Genomic DNA, 27290 nt, shown 5'->3' with positions numbered 1-27290 from the left:
TACTTCATGCACATTCAGGTTTTCAAGTACTATTGCCAGGACTTTTCATTTATGATACAAAGAATGCCTGGGATGCTTTCTCCTGGCACACTTATGATGGAGAAGGAAGGAAGAAAAATTGGGGTCTATAGATATTATAAAATTTTCAACAAAAACATCTTTTTGAGAAATGTACAAAGATCATGTCTTTTTTTCCTTTCTTCACTCAAAAAGGAAATAATATATTAAAAAAGCAAAAAAAATGAACATCACTGGCATATCTTATAAAAGACTTATACACAGCATTCATTTCACTGACATAAGAGCAAGTGTAGAATTATGAACTTTTTTGTCATAAACAAAAACTAGATCTTCAAGATCGTATGTTCATTGCTTAAAATCCCACAAATAAAAATTTGTTCATGGAAAATAGAGATATTTTGAATACTAAAGTCCTTTATTCAACAACACAGAAATTTCACAAAAACAACTTTACTGGGCAAATTGAAGTGATTTTTTTAAGTCTTTTTTTTTTTTTTACAGTTTTGTACATGCCCCATAAGTGATTTTCTTTAATAAATACACTGTTTTCCAAAACTGCTTTTTAAATAATTGCACAAGCATACATACACCTTACACAAATATCTATTAGAAAATTTAATAGATAACTGCACAGTTCAGAATAGGAGAACACTGTGAAAGGAGTACATTTTGTGGCCCATGTTCCTGAAATATCTATTTTGCAATTGTGAAAATGGAATCCCTCCTAACACAGTAGCTGTCTTTTATTCACTAGGAATACAGATCTCAGTGTGAAATGCCAAATTTAATAAAAACAAAATCTGAAACATTTAGCTGTTACATGAGAACCAACTGTTTGATATCACTATGAATCTAACCATGATCAAAGACCCACTACAGCTTTTTGCTGAACATATTTGACCCTGAATAGTGAGTTCATTTAACTGCTTTCCTTTTTTCATTATTTGATTACAGATACTTTCAGCTTAAAGACTTTATATGCTTTAGCATTAATTGCACAACTTGCATGCCGGGGTTCTCAAAGAAAAGAAGGGAATATTCTATTCTTTTAGTGATTACTTAATTCATAATAAGCCCATCATCTCTTACTCCCTATGAACGTGTTTAGAAGAAGAAAGTTGAGTGTTAGAGATTAGGCAACCAGGAGATATTTTTATATATGCTTACACTGGGGTTAAAGGCTACTACTATTTTGTCTCCCAAGGATGGCTATATTACTGCTTTCTGAATATGCCACCACTTGTACACAGACAAGCAGAGTCCCTTAGAAACTGTCACTTTGGCCTGAAGGTCTGGGATAAGAGAGGTTCACATTATGACATTCTCGGATATTTGGTTACCCAGTGACAGTTGAAAAGGACATCTGCTCACTACACCATGTACCCAAGTATTTTCCATGATCCCCCAGGATGCTGCCAGGGTATGGCATCTCCTTAAGAAGACAAGACCCTGTGTCTGTGTACCTCTCTTACAAAGTGTTTTTAGCTTTATCTGATATGTTATTTTAAAGTTTTATAATCTACACAATCTATATTCTGATTGCAATGTTCTGAATTTTCTTGATACTGAATAGGAAACACAGAGTGAGAAAATTTTAAAAGTTACATTTCATTGGTATTTTAGGATAATGAAAAGTGTAAACCTTCAAGTCACTGCCTTAAGATTATAATGATATGTTCTACAAGTTCTTGGTATGTGGACACAGGGAGAGGAATGCTAGAGGGAGTCCAGAGAATAATACCTTTTCTTCAACATCACCAATGAGAACTTTATATGCATCCTACATCATATAAATAGAGATTACAAAAAACAGAAAGTAGGTGATTGAAAGAACAATATCAAGAATAAAAATATAAAGAAATTAAAGAAAAGCTACACTGTTCCATTTCAGTAATCAACAGATTTTCTTTCATTAAAAAAGTGAACTGACATGTAAAACACCACACTTTACGATATACAGATTCATTAGTTCTTTAAAAAAGCAGACAAATAAAAACACATCAGGACATGCAATACAGAATGTATTTTAGACTGTTATTACATTGCTATGAGATCTTTATGTTATTGTATGCCTAATAAAACCTGAATAGAAGTTTGTTTCATTTTTATAATAGTCATTTTACAAAAAACAAGGCAAGTTTCCCTTCAAGTGTGAAAGTAAGTTCTTACTTACTTGTAGTTAATTAGCAAATTGGTAAACAAAAATACTGTAAAAGAAAATAACATAAAAATGGAACAAGAAAGAACTCATATAGCTCCCATTGGTCCTACAGCAGAAATATAAATTCTAACTAGAAACCATCAAAGGAATATACATTAAGTAGAAAGTTATCGTGAAATTAATATACAGCATATTTTAGCTTGTGATTATTTAATTCTCTTCTCTAAACATAAGTGGGTGTAACACATAATGAATTGTCCTCAAAAAGGCATTGTGGCCACAACTGCAGACCATGTATTGGTACTCTAGGCAAGTTAAGTCACATTTGTTTTTCACATTGGCATTTGTATGTGCCTTAGCCACTCTTCCTCAAAGTGTTCTAATAGTGAAGTGCTCCTTCTGCTTTTTTAAAAACATCTTCTCTGTGTTATCTTTTCCCATTCAAAACTACAACTAGATTTTTAAAAATATTCACCTGCTAGTCCTTCCAACACTTTACACGTTAAACTCCTTACTTCTCCATTACTCTCTCAAGTTATTTTTCTTCTTCTGATTCATTTTCTAACATGTTTCAACAGGCTCATGGATATAGTGGGCTAAAATAACCAGCTAGTGTGTGAAGAACAAAGAAGTTGCAATAACATGGCAATTACATATTCTATATATTTTTACTAAACTAAGTTTTATTCCTGAAAATGAAAATAACTTTTGCTGTCTAGCCAAAAAAGTAAAATGCAAATAATGTTTGTCCTAATGAGACAGCCATAAGAAGTCTGTCACAAGAAAACCAAATCTTACATTCAAAGGTAGCCCAGATATTAGGAAGCATTCAATCTTTTTGATGGGAGTTGTAGGGGCTGGCTTGCATTTATGAAATTCCCCAGACCCTGCCATCTCAGGAATGAAAGGATCCAGTAACAGGAATGGGAATGGTAGCAATGAAGCATTCCACTGTGTGACCAGAGAAAGACCACTGGTCCAACTGGGAGACTATGAGACAGGAAGATAGAGACAAAATGCCTCATTTCATAAATGTGTCTCTTTCTAACTTAAACCCAGCTATGCCTCAAGGCTGGCCTCAATGTATTCGACTGTTAAGACAAAACTCCCCGTTCGGTATCACACATGGACTTAAAACATGTGGGTATTCTTTATTAAGTTTTTTATTTTTCCTAGCATTTTTTTTTAAAGAGCAAAAAATAAACAAGGACAAAAACATACACAGCCCATGTTAGGCTGGTTAAAAATATCAGTCATGGATTTCTCCACCTAAGATCTGACACTTTGTACTTTAGCCTAGAAAACACTGGGTGTTCTTTTTTTTTAATAAAAAAATTATACAACTGATTCTGCATTTTTCCAACTACTCTGAGTACTCCGCTTTACAGTGCAACCCAAGACAAGTCAACTACACTAAGTATTTGGGAGGTATACCCTTCTGTACAGCTCGTTTGTAAGCAATGCAAGTGCATAACCACTACTCTAATATAGTGCTCAAAAGATTAATTGAAACTTTCATAACATCTTCCCCTCTTAACAACAATACAACTGAAGGTCATTGCTGGATGCATCGTTCTCTTAGTCTTGTAAAACTTGGCATCGAGTCTCTACGGAAAGATGCATGGCAAAACAGTGCCAGTGATGTTGCTGCTTCTAGAAACAACTGGCAAAAAATATTTAAAGCTAAAATTTATTGCTCCAGATTTAACTTGCAGAACCATACTGTTGTGTACAAACTGTTAATCTCCATAGATGCTCAGACATGATTGTCTCCTTGTGTCTAAACACACAAAATACAAGCTGCTATCTGTACAGTTTACAGTACTGAAACACATATATTTGAAAATGAAGTATAGATATGTACTTTGCAAAGATACATGATTTTACAGCAGGGGTTTACCCAAACTTATTTTTTACAGCCACTTTCAAAATAGACAACAACTTCACTAGTATATCTAAATTACATCAAAGAAAGAATCAGTGTATTGAAAGGAAATAAACTGGCCAATTCCCCAAGCTCCCACATTATTTTTATGTCTTTTTTTTCTTTTTCTTTTCCTCTTTTTTATTTTTTGAAGAAACCCCTATACATAAAATGAAAATAATTTCTGGATATTTTCTTCAATGATGGACTAAGCAGTTTCTTAAAACAAGACATTAGTTTGCCCTTCATTTCCAAATGCCTTGAAAATAAGATATACTACTGCTTTAAAAGAACCATCGGAATGCTTCAGCGCTGGGAACAGGTGTTCTCTATAAAAAAAAGAGCAAGAAAACAAGTTAAGCTTTCTTTCTATGCCAATATAAAATTAGATTTTTCTCCTTTACACTCCAGCAATATTTTTAGTCAGCAATATACACAACATAATGACTTGTATATTTCAACATCTAATAAAAAAGAAATGTTCAATCTTAGCACATTAGGAAAATCAGAATATTAAACTTAATGCTAATTAACTGAAATAATGATTAAAACATGTTGGTCTTTAGAAATATAGGAAATAATGCCTGGAATACGTATAGCAATTAAAATAAAGGGAAAGTTCAAGCTATTAACCAATAATAGAAAGACTGGCCAACACATGTACTTAAAATCTTCATCTACCTTGCAGGATTCCTATATAATTTTGAGTGGATCATCCTAGTGTCAGGATAACATACATGCAGATGGCACAAACCCATCATGGAATAGGAAAGGATTCATTTTTGTTAGTTAACCTTTGACATTAATCATTTTTCTTGATGGCTCTTCATTTAATTATTTTTCTATTTCAAAAGATAATCAGCTGTGCATGTGGTCTTTAATGTGTGACAAATACACATTAAAAGCAGATAAAATGACTATAATTGAATTACTCTACCTTTAACCATACTAGTAAAGATGTGACCAAAAATTTAAATTTAAATCACTGTTTTTTTTAATGTACAAAATCACAATATATACATATGTATGCAATCTATATAAGGCTAATGTCAGAATTCAGTGAAGTAACTCTTTATTCTGGATAATTTCTTTTACAGTTGGATAACAAAAATTATCACAACAGTATTACCTGTATCATTATCAATTACTAAATGCTAAAAATATATCTGTAAATAATCTAATGATAACTATACTGACATATCACTGAAGTGAGTGAGTCTATACTTTCAACAAATTAATGTATATGAAGCAAACAGATACTGACCAATGATACTCACTGGAACTTGACTACACTTTTGTACCATAAAAAAAAAAGAAAAAAACAAGAATAGATTGTGCAAAAGAATAACAATCTTGCACTGAAAGTATAAACAATCCTTCCAACCAAAGATTATCTGTAATATGAGTTGTGGGTTTTTTTGTTAAATAAATGGGTAGTTGAACCTAGTTTTCTTCTGCATGTTAATATTTCCATAATTAATCTTTAAAATGCCTTAACCTATTCTATTTGCATGCATTCTAATGATATACATAAAATAATCACATTAGTAATGAAGGTATATAAGGAACAAGCCAAGGGTATATTTTCCTATAGAGGCAAATGAAACAGTTGGTTTATTCCTCAGACCAGTCTGACAAGTCTATAAAAAATTATAAGATGGCTGTTAAAAAGAAGAATATAAACTGATATATTAAATGTTGCCAAATATTGAGAGAATATATAAACTATTGAGAGAATATATATAAAATCATGACAATACACACATATACACACCTTGCAGAGACATCTTAATGTTAATAGCACTTGATCTTGTATTTCAGAAACTACATGAAAAATTCTACTACAAATGCTTTGATAATTGCTTTTATTTACTGTCTCATATGAGTTGCTTGGTTAACATTTGCCTATTGTAATAATGTCATCTAAAACTAAAGTATATTAATTAAGATGTAATTAGAAATTTAAACAAATTAAATAAGCATTTTGGAAAGTAAATCTGCTTTTCACTATATGCACAAAAAACAATTAAAAAAAACCTGTCCTCATGACCAAAACAAATTTCAAAATGCATGTATTAAGAATAAATTAATAAAGGACTGAGATTGTGACTCAGTGACAGAATGCTTGTCTAGAACGTGTGAGGTACTGGTTTCGATCCTGGGCACCACATAAAAAATATATAAATAAAATAAGAGTATTGTGTTCATTTACAACTAAAAACATTTTTAAAAAAGAATAAATTAATGATATGCAATTTATTGAGCTCAAGTTTAAGTTTGCAAATATATGAAAACTTCAACTTGTGAAGTGTCTTTTCAAAGCACAGAAATGTCTACTATTCTTGTGAAAGTAAGGTAGATTTTATTAACATTTTATTCTTTATCCTGATGATTTAATTGATTTTTGCCCCCCCACTTCACTGTGTACACCTGGATTCTCATCACTGGATATGGTTGGTAGAAAAATTTCTTTACTACTTTCCCAAATTAACCTTTTAATTAAAAAGTCACAATTATATATTGTGATTATATTTATTTAATCATTACTAAAGAGTTACACAAAGTAATAAGAAACATAACATACCCACTCTAATATTCGTATTTTATACACACACACACACACACACACACACATACACATATGTAGTAAATGAAAACTTCAAAGTTTATACCAGATGCTAACTTGCTGGCTGATGCCAACTAAGAATAAATTTTGTATAAGTATGCACACTTATATAAATGTAGTCATTTTTAACAAGATAAATCAGATCCAAGTATATCCATGCAATTATAGATCTATGGTTTCACATATGAAAAATAAACATGTGCATATATATTCATATATATTCACATTTATGTGTATATATATATATATCAGTGATGCCAACTTACTCTCAGATGCCAACTGGAAACATGATTATAAATATATACTTATGTAATCTTGTATCTTGATAAACATATATGTTTATGAAGACAAACAGAAAAAATATATGAAGTAGATTTTTTAAATGAGTTGAAGTCCTTATGTTTAGATACACTAGATTTAAAAAACATAGGATATTTAAAAAATCTCCTTTATGATTTTTTTGTTCTTCCTGTGCCCCTTTCTAGTACTCAATTTTATTTGCAATATTTTTTAAAAATAAGCTTATAAAATGCCACCCAGTGTCAAAGGTCATTGTTGTAAAGGAAAAGATAACTGTTTCTCAATACTTGGTATTACCAAAAAATTAAACAATGCAAGTATGAGGAAAGCAGAGCATAGGTTTTCATGCAAAAATAATGTGTCATAAAATAGTATCTCAGTGGTGCTCTTTTGTGATATAACTGTCGACTGTGATATAGTGACAATTCATTGCAGAAGTGAGAAGGTAAGTAGTGATGCACACTTAAAGAATTATTTTTCCTTTATGTTGAGATCTTTAAGGTCATAAAACCTAAAGTGATTAATTGGGAAATTACCTAAAATAAAATATGTGAGAAAAATTAGGAAAATCACCAGTGCATTAATTGGAACAAATTATCAGGGTATTCACCAGAAATGTATAAAACAGTTTCCCTAACAGTTTCATTTCAAGGTTATAAAAATAGCAAAACTCTTTAGAGTCTGAGAAGCTACACAAAACCAATGTATAACCTTCTACCCAATTTTCATTATGCTCACTAGAATTTACTTGAGGTCTGGACTGAGTTCTTTTTAGTCAAGCAGAGTAAAGCAACACTGTATTCATAGGTGAAATATTGGGTTCAATTATAAGTTACTCTACAAATTTGGGGGCACATCTTCACTAATTCTGTCAACTAATGAGGTCATCTTTGTAAGAGGACTTTTTAAAATGGTTTGGGGGCTCAGCACAACAACATGGGAGATTAAGTGGCCTGACCAGCTACCTTCAGGTTATATAAATTCAAATTCCCATTTGGGAAATCATACTCTTGATGAGATTACAGTGACTTTCTGGATCTCAGTGCTGCTTGCAGGGGATAGTTATCCTGAGTGACAGGAAAGCCAGATTTCCCTAGAAGAGAAGGGGGGAGGGAGGTAAAGAATAGAATAGAGTTGATAGGCATTGTTTAAGACAGCCTTCACTGCTCATGCAGGTGCAAACATCAAGAAACAGCAGCCTCATTCCCAGGAGGCTGTGGAGAACCTGCAGCCCCCCAACCCCCTTTCCTTTTGAGACTGCTATAAAGCATGGTAATCCACAGAATTTATCCACACACAGACCAGATACAAAATGACCTTCAAGCTTAAAAGAATATCTTCTGTTTCTCCCCTAAACAACTTTCTAAAGCAAGGGAATTTTCTTGAATGAAAGAATGCTATGATCCAAGCCCAAATATAATTTTTACATTTACTTTTTAAAAAATATACAAAAATTGTTAATGTTTTTGGTAGAAATAATTTCAGTTTGATTTTTGTTAAATCAGCATTAAATAATCAATCAGCCTAAAATCATTAAAAGTCCTTAAAACTGCCATGTTTTGTTTTGTTTTGGTGCCTGCTAACCAATCATGAGGACCGTGGTACCTTCATATCAAGTGTGCATCCACATATTCTTGTAAGTAATTTACATCACATCTAATAAGACCTCAGCTACTAACAGCTAACAATCGGGCATCTATAACTCAGTAAGTATGAGAATAAAAGGATCGGTCATTCCTATCTACATAATATGTAAAATGTAATAGAATTCACAAGACTGCACTTAAAACTAATCACTTTTAATAAAATTAGACCTATAGTTTCTAAGAACAAATTAAAGAATTCTTGATGCTGAAATTTGTCTCAGAATGCATTAAATTTTAAGTTGAGATGACTATAACATTAGAATTTCTACAACTAAATATATATATATATATATATGTAGGTGTGTGTGTGTGTGTGTGTGTGTGTATATATATATATATATATATCTCCAATATTTTTTCATATACTTTCTAATCCAAAAGTTTCAGAGAATCATCTAGACCCTCAGAATTTTATTATAAAACAGATGGCTCTAATACAATAAATTCCATGTGAAAATTAGTATTGTGGTACCATTATTACACTAATCAAAAGATAATTTTCTATTTTCCCATTTTCTATGAGTTAAAGAAACACAAATAAATCATTTTTGATTCTCAAATAACTATGAGAGGCATGATTTTTTCCAACTAAAATTATAAATATGACAAAAGGTAATAATAGGTACTATTGTTTTCCTTTAGCTGCCTGATTGTTTTTTCCTGACTTCTTATAAAACTTTCAAACTTTGGAAATTTTTTGGATAAACAAATGCCAAAAGATTTCTGATAGTGAGAAAACTACTTTTTTCCTGATTTGATTTATAAAAATGCAAAAGTATTGTTACATTGGTTCTTTGCCCTTCTTACTGACAAAATTTCAAAACCTACTTGAAGAAACTTGAGACGATGTGTTACATCTACAATTTGTGAACATGAATGTACACATTAATATAAATGAATGCACATTAATAGAAATATTTGAATAATTAATGATTATTATATAAAAACCTAGCAAAGGTGGGCATATCCTCAAAAAAAATTTAGCAGAAAAATTTTCCTAAATCTTACTTTTAAATAATGTATTATAAAAATCTTAGTCTAATAGAGTTATTAGAAAGCACTGGTATAGCATAGGTCATTAAGTATGAGAGAATTATTAATTTATGATAATCACAAAGCCAGATATGGTGTAATCCAGTAACTTGGGAGGCTGAGCAGGAGGAATGCAATTTTGAGTCCACCCTCAGCAACTCATCGAGGCCCTAAGCTACTTAGTGAGACCCTGTCTCAAAATAAATAAATAAATAAAAAGGGTTAGGGATATGACTCAGTGGTTAAATGTTCCTGGGTTCAATCCCTGGTACTAAAAACAAAAAAACCAAAACACAGCCCAATAATTTATATTATTATTATTATTTAAAAGCTTTATATTAATACTTGATTTAAAGCTTTGTTGATTGATATAAATGTAGTTTCTATCTTTTAAATTATATCTCATTTTGTTCTTCTGCCCTGTCAAATACCTATATCATGTACATGATATATATAACACCAGAATAATTTTTCCAATAATTCAGATTTGCATATCATGAAACTACAAATCCTTGGTATAAACAAACCTTATTTTGGCCATTATATAGATGTGAGCTAAAGCCAGCAATCATATCAGCACTAGCAGGAATACCATAGCACTATCTAAATACCAAGCACTAAGTAAGTAACTGGATAAATTTTTTTGACTCAATTTTTTGAAGACCTTAAATATGATTATAAGGAGCATTCCACTTTTTTGGTCTCCCATTGACATTTGTGGCCAAGATTTCTGTGATTAATTGTGAAGAAATAGCAATGGCCTTTTCATTGCGATCCATTCTCTATTGGATGTTGCTCCTGCTAATGTCAATGAATTTCGTCCCCTCTGTCCTCTCCTACACTGCTACCACCACCCTCACAATCACCACTGAAATCACAAGACTTTAGAAGGCAAAAAAGAAAGGTGAGTTTATAAATCATGCTGTGAAGGCACTGAGTCTGTATGTTAGTAGAGCCAGTTAGGAAAACAGCTGTCTAAAGGAAAATGTGTATATGGGGTGGTCCTGAATTAATAAGAAAGAGAACAACTTACTAGCACCAGGATGTACACTAGTTCAGAAAGGACCCAGAAAGCCACCCACTTTTGGTCCTAGTATCTAATGTAACCAGTTCCTTTAGATAAGTCTTCTGAGTAATGCTGTGTATAATTATGTGCCAATTAGATTTCGTAAAAATACTTCAAACAACATCATCGCAACTAATAACTCAATTTGCTGTAATATAAATGGGTAGTTTAGTGACTAAAATACTTCTGTACATATAAAAATAAACTATAATATGATCATAGCATGGTAAGCAAAAAGGAAATTTTTAACCTAATATGTAAGAGGGAGTGTGAAAGGAAATTCAAAGTAAACTTGAGATCAAAAAGCAAAAATTAGGCTTATAAAATCTATACTTACACTGTCTAGAATGACCTAAACAGGGAATATTCGTGTGTTTATATTTCATTGGTATGCACATACATATAAATACACTTGGTTACAGAATCTGAATCTGTGTGTATATGAATATCTATGTGTGTATATAAAAGTTTAGTAATTCAATCTTCCCTTGAAGTCACTCTAATAATTTCTGTTGAATGCAACACCACCTCTAAGTGAAATCATTGGTAACTAGCTACTGAAAAACAGAACAAAGTTGTTCAACAATTTTAAAAATTCTGATTAGTTCTGATTGTAGTCAGTGAGCTCTAAACTGTATTGCTCTTGTATTAAAGAGAAGAAATATTTATATAACATGAGAAAATGTGAGGTCACTTAAAAAATACTGAGGTAATAACCTGAATATTAAAGCTCTGCTTTGGATAGCCTCTAATTTTTATTCAACTAAAAAACAAGGGTTTCATGTAACACCTATAAGTAATTCAAAGTATAAGGCTTCTTGTCCTTATTACAGATTTGGGAATATTTATTGTTTAATATTATAGAAACATGAAAATGATAAGTTTAATAGAAAAATGTTCTCTCCGGCTAAGTCGAGAAACATTTTGGTTGTAGTTACTAAATTTCATTTTTTTTTCACAATGTTTTCTGATGAGTATCCAGCTACCAGGATAGACCCAGCCAAGAAAGCACTAGATGTTTTATGTTCATGAAGTACTAAGAGGAATTTAGAGAACATTAACTCCAAACATTTCAACCAATTAGATGTTATCATCAAACTAATGTACTTGTTTAAAACTACATTTCTAAGAATAATATGCAGCTGTTGGAGTCTTTCTTCTTCTTTCATTTCTTTGTTTCCTCCCTTCCTCTCTCTCTCCCCTCTTCTCTCTCTTTGAACTACTGGCCATCACACATTATGCTCCTATTCATAATCACTCTCACTTTGACTTTTTTGGATTTTTTCCTTAACAATCTTTACCAGTAATAAAATCTAAAGTCAACAATGACTTTGATTTAAAAATTTTCAAGTTTTTTCCTGTTTCTTAAGCTCTTTAGAAACACATTTTTGTTCATCTACCCTCATTAAGAGGATATGTACTGTAAAGCATTCCACTAGCAAGGTAACAGCTTATCATGTGCTAGAACACATTCTTAAATACTTAGATTCTAATTTATCCTCAGGAAATTTTCACAGCCTACCTCTTTTCCCATGAGTATCATGTGCTCCATCTCTGTGCAAACATTGTCATGTTCACTATCACATAAATTAATAAGCCTAACTTTTTTGAGACATAGAGTTTATAAGGTACAATAATTAATATTCCTTTCATCATCATTTTTTGGAATATTTTCTGTGTTCAATTTTGTATTTTTCAAGTAGTTCTCCTTATAACCACTTAAAAATTACACTAATATTTTTGAACAAGTAGTTGTTTATGAATGCGGGTTAACCTCTGTCTCCCTAAACATCCTCATTAATTTTGAGAATTAGTTTTGCCATCATGGCCTTTATATGTTTCTAAATGCAGATTTGGGAATTATTCCTAAAGATAATTTTTGTTTATTTGTTTATTTATTTTATTTTATTATTTTTTGGCACTGACTCACATCCCCAGCCCTTTTTATTTTTTATTTTTTTTTAATTTTGAGACAGGATCTCACTAAATTGCTGAGGCTGGTTTTGAACTGGTGATCCTCTTGATTCAGCTTCCTGAGCCAATGGGATTACAGGCATGTACCATATACCCAGCTGAGAACTATTATTAATTAACTTTTTTTTTTTGAGAAAAGCTGGTTAGTTGACCTGAAACTAGTCTTTCTACTACGGTAAATGAAAAGAAACAAAACAGAGTTGCTCCAGCAGATCTAAACCCAGATCCATGACATCTTTTTTATAAATTTGAGAAATTAATTATTAGTACTCATTTTATTAAAAGGAGACTCAAGACTGAAGTGGAGCATGACAATCCTATCTGCCAACATACTCCTCCTTCCTGAGTTCCCTTAAGTCTATAGCAATTCTTTTTCCTGCCCATGTTTGTTCCTTCCTCCTTCCCTCCGTTCCACCTCCCTCCTACCTCCCTCCTCCCTCCCTCCTTCATCCTCACTTCTTTCTTCCTCCCACCTATCCTTCTTTCCTCTATCCCTTCTCTTCTTTGTCTCTTCCAACATAACACTTTATTTTATTTAGGTGAAACAAAGGCTTCCAGTAGTCTGCAAAATATCCCTTGGAATACAGCAAAAACTTAATACTACAACACAGAACCACATAAGGCACCAAGGTAGGGATCATATCAGTCTATTCTACTTGTCTAGAGTTGGAGGACTAAAGCAAGAATGAATTGAAGAATCCTAAGGGTTTTTAAATAGATGTGAGATTGCTTTGGAAGTTTTCAAAAATTTTAATTATATCACCTTAAATTTGCCCATTGCTTCAACTGAGGACTGCAAATACAAATAGGGAATCAAGTACTTTGAATGAAGGCCCATCTAGAGTAGGGGGATCATAAGGGTACTGACAAAATGCAGTTAGGAATATGGAAAAGTTTAGGTTCCTTAAGCCAGACCACATAGGTCGGTGTGTACATATATATCCACAGAACTTAAAAGTCCTAGAGGATTAACAGTTCCTGATTTGTTCAATTGAATTCAATTCATCAAGGGTTCACTATGTTCTTAATAATACCATGCATTCATGAACACATAACGTGGGTATAGACCTGCCTAGCAGAAATAAAGACACGCTATTTATACCAACACATTTAAGGTTTTATCTTGTTAATGATGGTTCAAACACAACTTCATTCCTTGTACAATAGTATTGTTGCTATTACTAGTGTTTCTCAAACTTTCTGATCACAACCATTAGTGAGAAAGACATTTGACACAGCAGCCAGTACATGCACACATATATATTTGGGTCAACATACATACCTGAACCAGTAGTTTAATCCAATACACTAGTTTCACAGACCACTAATGTATTGTAGCCCGCAGCTTGAAAAATACACAACTTACTTCTACATCATTCAAAATCATATTCATATTAAGAAAATCATGCATGGAAAATCCAAAACAACTCCACCTCACAATGAGTTTAACTCTATATAGAGTAGCCTTACAGAAGGAAAGAAAACATCTATTCTAGAGTGAAGAAAACAAATCATTATTCTCTATTTTGTTTTTCATGGGACTAAAACAGGAATGCAAAATATTTATGTTTAATAGAATATTCCATTTCTTCTCATTTCCCACCCACCCACATCTCTTCTTTATCTTTTTCCTCTAACTCCATTAAAACCATCATTCACCTCATTTAATCTATAAAATGAACATTTTCCATAGAAAAGTCATTCCCTTGGAAAATTATCTTTCTATCACTGATTTACTACCACTAATTATCACTATTTCTACATAATTAAATTTATATGGTCTTCTTTTGAAAATGTATTTCATCTATTTTTACTATGTAAAGTTTTGGAGAAAATACATCTTCAGAATTTTCCAAATTTGCTGAAATGCAAAGAAATGTCCATCATGCTCCGTGAGCTAAAAGCATATATCCCTTTCTCTCCTTCTTGACCTTTATCCTTTTTATGTTTCTATCAATTATCCAGTTGTGGTGTGTTGAGCAAGAAATGGCCCTTTCAGAAGTTTTCCTGTAGTTCAAAGCTTTCATCTACTTTCTCAGGAATGTCCCCTAAAATATGAATTCAAATGCAGACGAGATACAAATGAGATATGATTTTCTACCCATCTTAAAAGTATTTTGTTTTAGTTATGCTTCATAATTAGTCTACCAAATATTTAAAAGATATAAGTAAAAATAATAATAACATCAACTATGACAATCTGCTTTTCCAGCCTAAGATCTCACTCATGAGTCAAGTCATGAAAAAATTATCGTTCCCCCTTTTTAAATTTTCCAATCTCTACAAAACTTCTATAACTACTGAAGGAAAACAGACATTCACATTCCACCTTGGCAAAGTTCCTTCTAGATACTGCATTGCGCCCTGCCTTGAATATTTTTTTTTCTTTTATTTTAATCTTCCTTGGTTAGTATTCTAAGTCTTTTAGGAATTAATGCCATTCTTTTCCATAAAAGCACAAGCCTAAATTCCTACTGGATAATAACTGTCTTCATTTCACAAACACTTCCTACTTACTAAAAAGAAAAAGAAAATCTCTGCATAGCCACTTCCCTTTCACCTCAAAATCATATTTACCTGTCTTATTTCCTACCTATGCTACTATATATATGTAAACAGATTCTGATTTTTCAACATCCGTTAAATATGTTCAATTTCCATTATTTGTTAAAGATGTTCTCCAATTCTTGAGAAGCACTTAACCATTTCTTTTTTCCAGTGATTCTCTTGAACTCATTAATCTACATTTAGAATAACTCCCTGTTTCTGTTCAAAAAAAAGAAAATACAAACCAAAGGAAGGTATTGGGTCATCAATGTGAAACATGCATACACATGTCTGTGGTGCACCTATGAGAAGATGTGGAAATTAACGTCGATGCTGTTCCTATGGTAAGGAAGGAGAAAGAGCACTGGATGATTTCAACTGGCTCTCCACATCTACTGATGTCCACTAGATAATTCTCTCATTCTCTTAGAATATTTGACAATGCAGGCATGGGAGCAAGAAAACTTGACAGTTTAGCTCTTCACAAAGAACTCAGCCAGATCTTTGCCAAGCTCAGTGATTAAAAAAAAAATCAAAATATGCACATCACAGCATACTCTAACTGAGCTTTAACATCTGAAAACTATAAGGAACCTGTTGGTGGTGAAATAGCTATAAATATAGTTCTCTTAAGGTATTTTTTATTGATGATTTTGAAACAGATCTGAGAAATTATATAGCATCTCATAGTTTGAAAAATATTACCCTACATATAATATTAAAAAGTCATATAAGGTCACTGACATCATTACTTGTATCTTACTGATGAGGCAATAAAGTTTAGAGAAATTATGCTAATGAACCTAACATCAATCAACTGGTAAATTAGATGAGAGTATTGGCTCTTTCCATAACCTCTTCCCTAATACAAAAAAAATTTTTTAAGTGAAAAGCAAGGAAACTAGTAGTGTATTTCCCAAATGCAATTTATTTAATGATTTTATATCAACTGAAGAAATACACTTTGAAAGTGAGGTATTTAAAAATTAAAGTTTTCTTTGCCACTATTTAGTAAGATATGTAGTGAAACAGATGTGTTAAATACTAAGAGGAAAGAAAAAAATCACAAGTTTAATTTCATAACTATTCACAAATTCTCATGCTCTTAAAATAAATTAAGAGAAAGCCCAGAAGTTTCACAGAGGAAAAAATATTCTTTATAATGTTTTAGAGTAGAAGTTAACAAGCCTGCTGGGATCCTTTTAGCCCCTGCAGAGCTCAGTCTTCAACATTATTAAATGGCTGTCGCATCTGAAGTATGGTGCAACATAACTCAATAAACAACAGAAAACATATGATTCTGAATGGAGGGAGGCTTTTCGATTACCCTGCAGAATAATTCAATTTCAGGACAGGTGTTTGCATGTGATAGAACAAGATATGACTCAGGGATAAAATCACCCATGCACCTTCCCTTGATACTTTGCAACTCCTAAGGATAATAGCATAATGCTAGATGAGAAAGTGTAAGAACAGGCAGAGACACTGAGAGCAAGTGAAGAAACAAAACTATTCATACAGAAAATTCTCAAATTTTACAGATTAAAAAAAAAAAAAACCTTTCCTGAAAACAAGTTTTGTAAAAGTTGTTTTCTAGAGTGTTCTACTTCCTCAGACAAAATTATCTGACATTCTAATCAGGGACTGAAAATCACAGTACTAATAAAAATTAAAGACTTTTCCATGTATTTTTGGTTCACTTTTGCTGTAATTAACCTAAGATCAGGAGGAAAACTGAAGGTACTACTTTCTCCAGTTTATATATTTAAATGAAACTTTGAATAAACATCTTAAATTAGACCTTTCACTTTAGTTAGATATTTCTACATAACAAATGCAAGATTTTCTCCTCTCTCTCTCTCTCTCTCTCTCTCTCTCTCTCTCTCTCTCATTATTTTGTATAATACAAGTAAAACTAAATATAAGAAGTTGAAGCATATCCACTTGTGTTAAATGTATTGAAGGGGAGGACATTTTGTTAAGTTTTTTCAAAGCAAACTTAAAGTGCATTGTTTATTGGTAAAAGTGAACTACATATTCAGGACAATCTGACCAATTACCAGCAATAAATCCTAAGAGCATTAATAACTTTAGAAGACTTCTTAAAAACACATCTTCAATCTATGCCCAGCAAATACTCAAATAGTTGAATATTTCACTTTGCATGCCAAACAAATATTCCAACATGTCTTCAATGTTCCAAACAGAAAATATGGATGAAATGTCCAAACTTTCTGCACATTTTTTGAAGTTTTACCCTTAAAGACTGTTTTATTAAATACTTTTCTATCAATCTATAAGTCTGACTATGTAAAACCTAACTATTCATGCAGAAAAACAGATGGCAAAGACTACTCAAAATATGCAAATCTATTCATCAAAAAATTTTAAAACCAAATCACTTTTATTACCTTTATCACCAGATAGACTTTCCTTTTTTAACCAAATATTTTTTATCTAACTAAAGTCAAACTTTTAAGTATAAAGTTTAGTTTTATTTAATTTGTCCTTATCCACCTTTTGATTGTTTGCTTTCGTTATGCTTGAAGATGTCTCAATTTCAAACAATTTTGTTATAGTATAATTTTGATCTTTTTTTATTAATTCTAATAATCATCATCTAAAAGACTTAGATTTCACGTGATGCTTGGTTGGATCAAAGTATTGATTTTATTGAGGAATTATTAAAAATGTATGCTTCTTTTAAAAAGTTATCATTATATTTAACTTACAGACAAAACTATATATTTATCATGCACAGCATGGTGCCTGATGTATACAGAAACAACTTTAAATCTCTTGGCTTAAACCTATGGATGGACTTGCCTTACAGTTCAATGCACTGGGAACACATCTGTTTTGTGGCTTACTTGAAAGCTGAACCTCTTTGAGCTTTTCTCTTATCATTTATAAATTAACAATCTTTTTGATATATTATTTGAATTCCATTAAAAAGTTCCCCTTTTCATTTTATAGCCAATTATATTTTTACATTTCTATATTAAAAACTTTTGTTTCGTATTGGCATGTTTTTAATTTTTGAAAACTGAAAACTCATTTTTAAATTATGACACATTGAAGAATGTTTCAATTTATGACAGGAAACATTTATATTTTTCCATAATATTTTTAAAAGTCCCTAACCTTCAAAAACATATGCAAGTTCAATTACTAACTAATTTTTACTAACTATACCGGTTCTGAATTTGAATGATAAACCTATTTTACATGTGGGCTACTGGTGAATTTTCTCAGGAGGGTGGTGCTACTTTCCTACACAAATTATAGAAAATGCTTTGTCCAGATTTTTACAATTGGTACATATACAGTTGGGTTCTTAGAACTTAGCATATTATAAAATATGTTCTCCCCTGCCACCATCCAAACAAAACAAAACAAAAACAAACAAAAATTACTGAATCAAATTATCAAGTTGGGGATAGTATCTGAATGTTTTTTCACCACACCCCTTAGAAGACCAACCTAACTCATGGAACTATTATTGTTAGCCTGTACCACCTTCAGCAGATCAGTTTTTAAAAGAAAGACAAGATTTTTTTTTTTTATGGGCCCATTCTTCTTCTGATTTTTCAGTTTCTTAATGTCTTCCCTATAAAGTGGTGGCAGTATGTAACTTGCAGCAAGGAGAGCCAGGAGTGGGGGCAGGGAAACCTCCTGAGGCACTGCTTACTAATGTAATTCCATAAATCAACTAATGGGAGAGAAACCAGATCTGTGTGGTCTCTAATGCTGTCCCACTGAGATCAATCATGTCACCTGAACAACGTTCAGGGACTAAGAGGCTGGGGTTGCCCATGGAATAGCTGTATCCCTTGAGCCATATTGAATTGGGATATTTTTAAAAAGTTAGATTTTCATGATCAGAAATCTAAGTGTGAGTGTAAACACTTTGCAAGAGACAAAGTGTTGTTATATTTCTATATTAAAAACTTTTGTTTCATATTGGCATGTTTTTAATTTTTGAAAACTGAAAACTCATTTTTAAATTATGACACAACTTAGGGATATAAGGATCATCCTATATAATCACATTTTTAAAAACATTTTTAAAAACATCTAGGAACTTAGTACTGAGGGGCACACATTATTTGTAATAACTGCTTTTGACAATTAGTGGCTATTTTTAATATTATAAAGGGGTGATTCTATAAGCTTATTTCTAGGACATTAATGGTGCTCTTAACATTACCCTAATATAGATTTAAATAGTTTCAAAAGGAATCATAGAGTGAGGGATTAAAAAAAAAATTGTGGGCAAGAATCCCAACACCTGCATGTGAGTTTGTCTTAATCTCAGTTTACTCATCCTGAAAGTATCTGATTATGGCTACAGTCTTTGAGATGAAAGCAAGAAGTCAAAGGGAAGGGCACATGAGGTTTGAAGTGATAACTAAGAGTAAAAGTTATGACTATGATACAGATATTAATTTGTGTCCTTATTTTTAAGCTAATGAATTTTAGCTATTGAATTTACACCTGAAATCCACAGATAATAACTGGATCGAGTCCCTCAAACAGCAATGTATCCAGTGTCCAAAACACCTTCTCAGATGGTGGACTAAATTAAAGAGGGAAACCAGGTCAGCAGGCTGACTTTTCACTGACCCCAAATCATTGCTCCAGCTTTGGTTCAGTCATGTAAGACCTGTCATTTTCCCCTGTATCCACTTTCTTACAACCACAACTTGTAGTTATACTTGGATTTAAGGCAGCCATGCTGTCATTGCCTCTTTAATGACACCGACAGAATCTTACAAAATTCTGAAAGACTCTCTCTTTTTTCTACCAAATAATATTCCACCGATAATCTTAGCCTTGAGAGAACGACAGACCATGCTACCATAGGAAGGAATCTTCACTTTGAATATCTTGAGAATTCATCAAAGGGAGAAATTTGCTCCTCTCCTATCTATGCCCCACTTTTTCAAGATCAACAGAATTTTTGTACATGAGAATTTTCAAAAAGGAAAATAGAAAGGTAATTTGCTATTGAAATGACTAAGAATTTTAAACACACAACAAGCTTGTGGGAACACCATCAAAAGAGAAAAAAGAAAGGAAGTCTATGAAAAATGTTTAGACTGACACATCAGCATAGAACCTTGTGTAGAAACCCTATTGGTGCTCATAGCAGACTCCTCCATAGTGGTTACTTAGTACAGAAATCAGAATTATCCAATGCCCTCTTCACTATATACCTAAATTTGGATGCATGAGTCTAGCTACAGATGGGACCTAAAACACTAAATTTATGGTTCCATATACATTTCAAAAGGAAATAAAAGTCATATAATCCTCATCAATTGGACATTACTATGAAACTTCAGTATGAACTGAATTTATTTCCCATGGCCTTCCAGATCTAGAGAAGTTACAATAAAATAATAAAAAATAATAATTCAAAAATTAAATTTTGCCATCTAAGAAAATATACAAATCTGTATTGTTGCTGTGATTATCTCTGCTTAAATAGCATTGCTAAGGAAAATATAATAAACCACCTACAGTAAAGTTAAACTTACAACATGATTTCTCTTATAAGAAGGAATTAGTGCTATATTTTAATGCAATTGATCATAATTGATAATGATATCCACTTAGTACCATTTTTTCAGAATCCCAAAGTGCTATCTGCCTTGACTTATGAAAGTTTTAAAAAATCTGTATCTTCTTTGTATTCAGATCAGCAACAAATATCAGCCCCCCTTATCTTTATCCTTTAAAAAAAAATCACATCACAGTTATTCATAGAGAAAACTTCTCGTTTAAACAGTGTTCACAATTTTTAAAAGAATGTATAGGGACTATTTTTACCATAACTCAGGAGACCCACTCTTACCCTACCATCCAGTCCATAAAATGCTGCCAAATTCTAAATCCAATGCCTAGATGTTTACATGAACATCTAACATTATATTCTTAAAATTTTTATCAAGGGACTCTGATTACTTGTCCATATTGTTTTTAATATAACACCAAATCATTTATCTATAATTTCCCATTTTTGCTCTTTTTCTTTTGATCAGGATAATATATGCAATTTTTGTCAAACACATCCATGTCTATTAATCATAATTAAAAGCCTAATTGAACAATTACTTATGTGGTCCTTTGTAAAATGATTGCTTTTAAGAACACATTGGTAAAAGAAACTATCATTTATCTTGTAAGGTAGCAACCAAAACTTCACTTGGTGTATGGGGCAATTTTGTAACCATAAAGTGATTACTTTGTCAATTGCAGAACCCAAGGAAATACTTTGTTTCCTTTTGTAGCCGAGTTTTAGGAATCATTCAGTTCTGAAACTATGTAAGATTTTTAAAAATGAAATCTCTTATCATCACCTGCCCCAAAATGAACCAATGGCATCCCTTTATTCTAAATCATATCTCCTTAAAAATTGAGGGTGACCATCAGCTTTTTATATTATTTCTGCTTTCTTTAAAAATACCAGAGAGACAAAAGACAAAACAAAAAAAAATTAGAAATAATCTTCGCTGTTGAGGAGAGAAACTGTTCTGTAAGAGGGCAAAAAATTCCCTTTTGACTCCAGGTATTTTGGCTTCAGTGAAAAATAAATATATAAATGCTTGTGTGCCACAAACCGTGTGCTCACTGTTGTAATTGGGCCACTAGTAAGTCTTTCTTAGCCAATGAACATATAGGATGTGATGTGTCCGATTCTTTGGGCAGAGATTTTTTTTTTTCTTTTAAGAAGGAAGAGAGGGAGCATTTCAAATCAGCCAGGTAAAATACTGACCATATTGCATCTGAAACTTCTGATTTTTTAGACCAATTGCATTCTCCCCCCACCCCTTCCAAGATAAAAAGGAGGGGCACCCTCTCTAGCAGAAGGGCGGTAACACGTGAAGTACTGCTGGGGCGGGTGGTGGAGAGGCCGTGCCCTCCGCAAACCACCTAAAACTGTATCTCACAACGTGAATGAAGCTTCAGAAAAGGGGCACTGCATCTGGAAGCCAGACAAGAAGCCCTGCAGGGGAGAGGAGAGGGGAGTCAGGAGGGAAGGGGAGACACTGGGAAACAAGAAATCATCTCCTCTGACCTCTAGTGAAGTGCCAGGTTTTTTCTTTAGCTCTTCACATTTTCTAAATTTGCAGATCTGGTGTCCCGTTTTGCGGTTCCTGCAACTGCTACAGACGCCACAGTTGATGAGCCTCTTGCAGGGCACGCAGACCCCACACCTTTTCCTCTTCTTCTTGGCCGGGTTGGCTCCGCCAGCTCCCCCTGAGGAGGACGAGGAGGAGGAGGAATGATTCTGCGGGCAGTCTGCCAGATTGGCAATTTGAAACGCACTGTCTGTGACGGCTGCTGAGGCTGCTGCGGGGGAGTGAAGGGCTGTCATGACGATGACCCCTGGAGGTAATGAGATGCCCCCTAAAGCCGGGATAGCGGAAAAAGTCCCCACGCGCTCGGGGAGATTCATTATCTCTGCTTCAGCAGCGCCGCATTTGAGCTTGTTCATGCATTCCCCCGCCAAAGGTCTGCAGTGTTCAGGGGATAAGGTGGAGAGGAAATTAGTATTTGCCATTTGCAACGACGGCTCTGGCGGGCAGCCAGCTTTCCCCAGCCTCTGGGAGTCGTTTCGGTGGTGCATGCTGGTCCTGCTGCCGCCGCCGCCGCCGCCGCCGCCACCGCCGGCGGGGAGGATCGCCGAGGAGGAGGCGGAGGAGGAGGCGGCGGCGGAGGAGGATTTCCTGCCGCCCCCGCCGCCCCCGCCACCGCCCCCACCGCCGCCGCCGCCGCCGCCGCCCCCGCCCCCGCCGCCGCCTCCGCCCCCGCCGCTGCCCCAGAGCATGGCGGTGGCGGCGGCGGCGGTGGCCGCGTTGTCGCAGTTCCAGGGGGACATGCCGATGCGCGCGGCGGCAGCGGCGGCGGCGGCGCTGCTGGGGAAGATGGGGGTGGTGATGCGCGCGATCTTGGCCGCCTGCGGGAAGGCGCCCCCGTTGGTCTTGTAGAAGGAGGTGGCAAAGGAGCGGTAGCGCTCCATCTCCGAGTTGTAATCCACAAGGCTGTTCAGGGCCCCCTCGGGCAGGTGGCTTTCCTTGGGCAAGCCCGGGGCCTCCGGGCTCGGCCCGGGCTCCACGCAGACATTGGTGTTCATGGTGCAGGGGGGGAAGAAGGGGTGCAGGGTGGAAGTGGGGACCGTCTGGTCCGACACCTGGGTGGGAAAGGGGGAAAGATGGGGGGGAGGGAAGGGGGTGATGGTGGTGTTGGGGTGGGGGCCGAGGCGGGAGGGGAAAGTGGGTCCGGGTGGGGAGAGCAAGGTGAGGGCTGCTTTATTCCTCTCTGGGGCGCATTTCCACAGACGGTGAATTCCCAGGCAGCGTCTTCTTTTGCATTATCCTCCAACTGTTACAACTAAAATAAAGAAAGTCATTCCAACGAGCTGCACGAGGAAAAAGATTAAAAATAAATAAACAGCCTCCCTCATACCCCACCGCAGACACCAAAGGCTCCCACATTCTTCTGTCAGGTCGTTTGCATAACAATCATCGAGACGTGACCCCCCATTTCTACCCCCGCAACACTCCCAACCCCTACTCCCTCCCTCCCCACAGCAAACCACAGCTCCTCCCCCCTATTCTTGTAACCCTCCTGAGAAAATGTATTAATAGCCAGAATACCCAGGGAAAGTGGGAAGACGGGGGTGACAAATGCCGAGGGAAAAGGGCAATTGGAGTGCTAAAGACATGCAAATCAGGGGTGGGAGGGCGATACTACCTATAAGCAGAGGGCATTTAAACATTATGAAATGTGTGAACAAGTGCTGCCTGGGCATGCAAATGCTGTAAAGTAGAAAACAGCAATGGCCCTATGAGGAAAATGAACAGGAAATTAGCAAATGAAGTACTGAGAAAGTCTACAATACATCCGAGTATAAACTGTAAGCAAACACAATACAACTGAGAGCTAAGAGACTGCCCACATACAATCTGAACTAAAGAGGCAGGGAAAAAAGAACTACCAGCTGCCACAGTGTCCTTCTGTGTCTGCGGTCATTAGTTTGAATCCCAGCACAGCTGGCTCTGTTAGGGTCTTAATTCAATGGACCAAGGACAGGTCTCAATTGTACAAGCCATTTGGTGGTGGGGCTTGGTGGGGGTAAAAGGGTGGTGTTTTACTTGTTTAAAAGAAAGGAAGAAAGATGGACTAGATAAAATTTAAAAAAATAAATAAATACAAGCAATGTCACAGGCTTTTAAGCAAGTGTCTGCAGCCTCTGTAAGAATATTCCCAATCATACCTAATGGAGATTGCTGTCTCTTCCCAAGACAAGAGGAAAGCATGGGACTCTTTTTTTTCCCCCCTTAATGATCTCTCACCATCACTGATTTTTACATTGAGTAAAAGGGAGGGGGTCCCTTGAGGTGTTGTTTACCCAAAGAAATAACCATTTAAATGATTTTTCCCCTTTTGCTCTTTTTGAGAGGAAAGTTTAATGTTAACTGGGTATTTGCATTCATCTCTCTGGTTACAGGCCATTATTATGCTTTAGGAAGCGGTATTTTAGTTGTTTATTACAGAGGAAGAAGTACATCACAGCCTTTTAAGAAGTAGAGCAAGGACATAAAGTGTATATTCACCTAAAAACCAGTTTCTTTGTTTCCAGATATTTTTTGCCAGAATATCTTTTTGTGACATCTTTTGAAGACCACAGATTGGTCTAGAATGTAGAGTTCAGAAAATTCTAAATGGGGGCCTAGTAGTCTGAGTCTCAAATATTCAGAGTTTAAAATGGATATCAATTATAGTAATTATGCTTATAATTAGATTAATGAACCATTTATGCCCAAACTCCAAGTGCAAAAACTTCAAGACCTACTGATGAGGCGCCCTAAAAAAGAGGGGTTTATGTAAACAAATCCCTATTAGGCAAAGTAAATCAAGATAAGGAACCTCACCCCAGGCTGGATTAGAAGCTAGCAGGCATCTTTCAATCACAGCAAGTCCCTAATCACTCAGGAACCTCCTCTGTGGTTTCACATTAGGGAAAACTGCTCCCTTCTGAGGTCTGATGGCAATACAAAGGGTGCCCCCAAAATGCTCCTGGCTAAATATTCTTGATGCTTGGAAGGGGGTGGGGGAAGACACAGCAAGAATATGCATATAGCTTCAGTTTCTGCGAATCACATTGTAACTGCAAGACCATAATAACTGCTACTCAGTTAAAAACTAGTTATGCCAACCATGCAATAGATATCATCACACTGAGTGGAGGGAAATTTTTCAACATTTCAATCTTTTGACCTTGTTCCAAAAAAAGAAAGAAAAAAAAAAGGAAAGAAATAATTTAGTGTCCCCTTTTCAGAGTCAAGAGTGGTGTTTCCAAACAGAAGCTCTCCTTGCTTTTCTGATTGCCATCACCTCCCCCCTTCCCACCTCAAGGTTTAATGCCACCAGAATCTGTAAAAAATGATTGTGCCCAGTATCCAGGTCATTATTGTTTAATCAATGCATCTCTGGAGCATGAAAAAAAGGTACCTAAGCCACAGCTATTGTTTGCATTTTATTTAAAAACAAAATAAAACACACAGAAATAACTATAGTTCTATACCAAAGCTAAATTAGACACACATACTTCATGATCCTGTTTTGCCTTTAAACAATGTGACTGTACATGCCTAAGATTGTATGTCTGGTCTACCAGAGACATAGAGATCAAAGGTCATATTTAACATTCAGGAGGAGGGGCGGGTGCAGATTAATTAATAAATTAATACAGCCACGGTTTTTAACTGCTGGAGTCCAGCATTAATAATCTACTTTTACAATCCCAACGGACAGCAAACATTTAAGAGAAAAAAGCCAGAGAAAGAGAAAGAACAATCACTTACCAGTCTCTTTTTATTTGGGGAGCCTTAGAATTTGCAGACGCTGCCAGTCTGCCTTTAATTAGTTGCACATCACCCCTAACACAAAGAAACACAAATCCAGATGTGTCTTGGCAGCTCCCAATTACAACTTTAATACTTGTAAACAAACTGTTGGGGAGGGGGGTAAATAAATATGCGGATCAAAAAAAAAATACCTGTAAATGGCTTTTTTTTTCTTGTTGCAGAGAGAAGGAGGAGGAGATGGTGTTAGTGGTGGGGGTGGAAGGAGGAGGAGGTGGGGGGAGAGGAAAGAGCCGAGTGTGAGTGTATGTGTGAGAGCGCGGGGCTGTTGTCGGTGGTCTCTCCTCTCCCAGCGCGTTGCTCTCCGTCCGTCTCCAGTCGCTGTGTGCGAGGGAGGGAGGGAGCCGGGGAGTCTCTCCTCTCTCTCTCTCTCCCTCTCTCTCTCTCTTTCTCACCCTCCCCCCTCTCGCTCTGTTTGTGTGTGTGCGTGTGTGTGGTTGCTGGGGGAGGGGAGCGGAGAGAAAGGCGAGGGAGGAGGTGTGGAGGCTGGGGGCGGGGGCGCGGGGGGGGGGGCGCGATTGGCGCCGAGGTGAGGAGGACGCAGGGACGTGGACACCTACTGATGATTGGCTGCAAATTACACGGGGAACAAGAGGCGCACGCGGGCCAGCGCTCCTTTTCACAAATCCTCTCCTCGGCAGAGGAGCCACGTTTCCCTGCTCGCCTGCCGATCGCCCTCCCTCCCCGCGCCCGGCTCCCGGGCTCCGCCGCCGAGCACACAGGGCTGTTGATTATTTTCTTTTGCTCTCGGAGATAATTGTTTGGAAGGGATGGAAAGAGGGCGTTTCCGCCACTCTCTCTCCCTCTCTCTCTTTCTGCGTGTGTGGGGTGTGTGTGTGTGTGTGTGCGTGTGCGGGTGTGTGTGTAAATAAACTTGTCTGGGTTTTCTGGCTGGGCTGAGAAGAGCTTTGCAAGAAAGAGAGAAAAGGTCGTGTGGGTTGGAAGAATGCTCTTAGTTTGCACCCTACCGCAGGCTTCTGAATCATTTTCCCGGTGTTCCCGGGAAGACTCTTTTTTAAAAAAATATATCATTTTGGATCTTAAAGTAAAGGAAAA

At 35.4% G+C, this 27290-nt stretch overlaps 1 protein-coding gene and 1 long non-coding RNA gene across 3 annotated transcripts in view; one reads left to right on the top strand and one right to left on the bottom strand.

The window, feature by feature from the left end:
* Positions 1–415: 415 nt before the first annotated feature.
* On the bottom strand, positions 416–26726 carry Cxxc4 (CXXC finger protein 4). Of its 2 annotated transcripts, XM_078021853.1 has the most exons (4): positions 26369–26726; positions 26175–26249; positions 22382–23697; positions 416–4435 (listed from the first exon to the last, which is right to left on the bottom strand). In XM_078021853.1, exons 3-4 carry the CDS (start codon positions 23438–23440, stop codon positions 4391–4393), a joined length of 1104 nt encoding a protein of 367 aa, XP_077877979.1. In that variant the 5' UTR covers positions 23441–23697; positions 26175–26249; positions 26369–26726; the 3' UTR covers positions 416–4390. The 2 variants fall into 2 exon arrangements, with proteins under 2 accessions (XP_077877979.1, XP_077877980.1); XM_078021854.1 differs by lacking the exon at positions 26175–26249.
* Positions 22571–27290, top strand: part of LOC120892548 (uncharacterized) — a 66834-nt gene continuing 62114 nt past the window's right edge. The window contains exon 1 of the long non-coding RNA XR_013426045.1: positions 22571–22698. This is a non-coding gene — a long non-coding RNA (uncharacterized LOC120892548). The remainder of the gene's footprint in view (positions 22699–27290) is intronic.

The sequence above is a fragment of the Ictidomys tridecemlineatus genome, chromosome 9, assembly GCF_052094955.1.
Source record: "Ictidomys tridecemlineatus isolate mIctTri1 chromosome 9, mIctTri1.hap1, whole genome shotgun sequence".
NCBI classification, from domain to species: Eukaryota; Metazoa; Chordata; class Mammalia; order Rodentia; family Sciuridae; genus Ictidomys; species Ictidomys tridecemlineatus.
Note: the sequence above shows the minus strand (reverse complement) of the source record. Positions and strands in the feature narration are given on the sequence as shown.

Coding starts and splice junctions, on each gene's coding strand:
- Cxxc4 (XM_078021853.1), bottom strand. CDS start 23,440: ATGAACACCAATGTCTGCGTGGAGCCCGGGCCGAGCCCGGAGGCCCCG. Junction 4,436..22,381: donor AACCTGGCACTTCACTAGAG/GTCAGAGGAGAT, acceptor TTTTTTTTATAG/AGAACACCTGTTCCCAGCGC.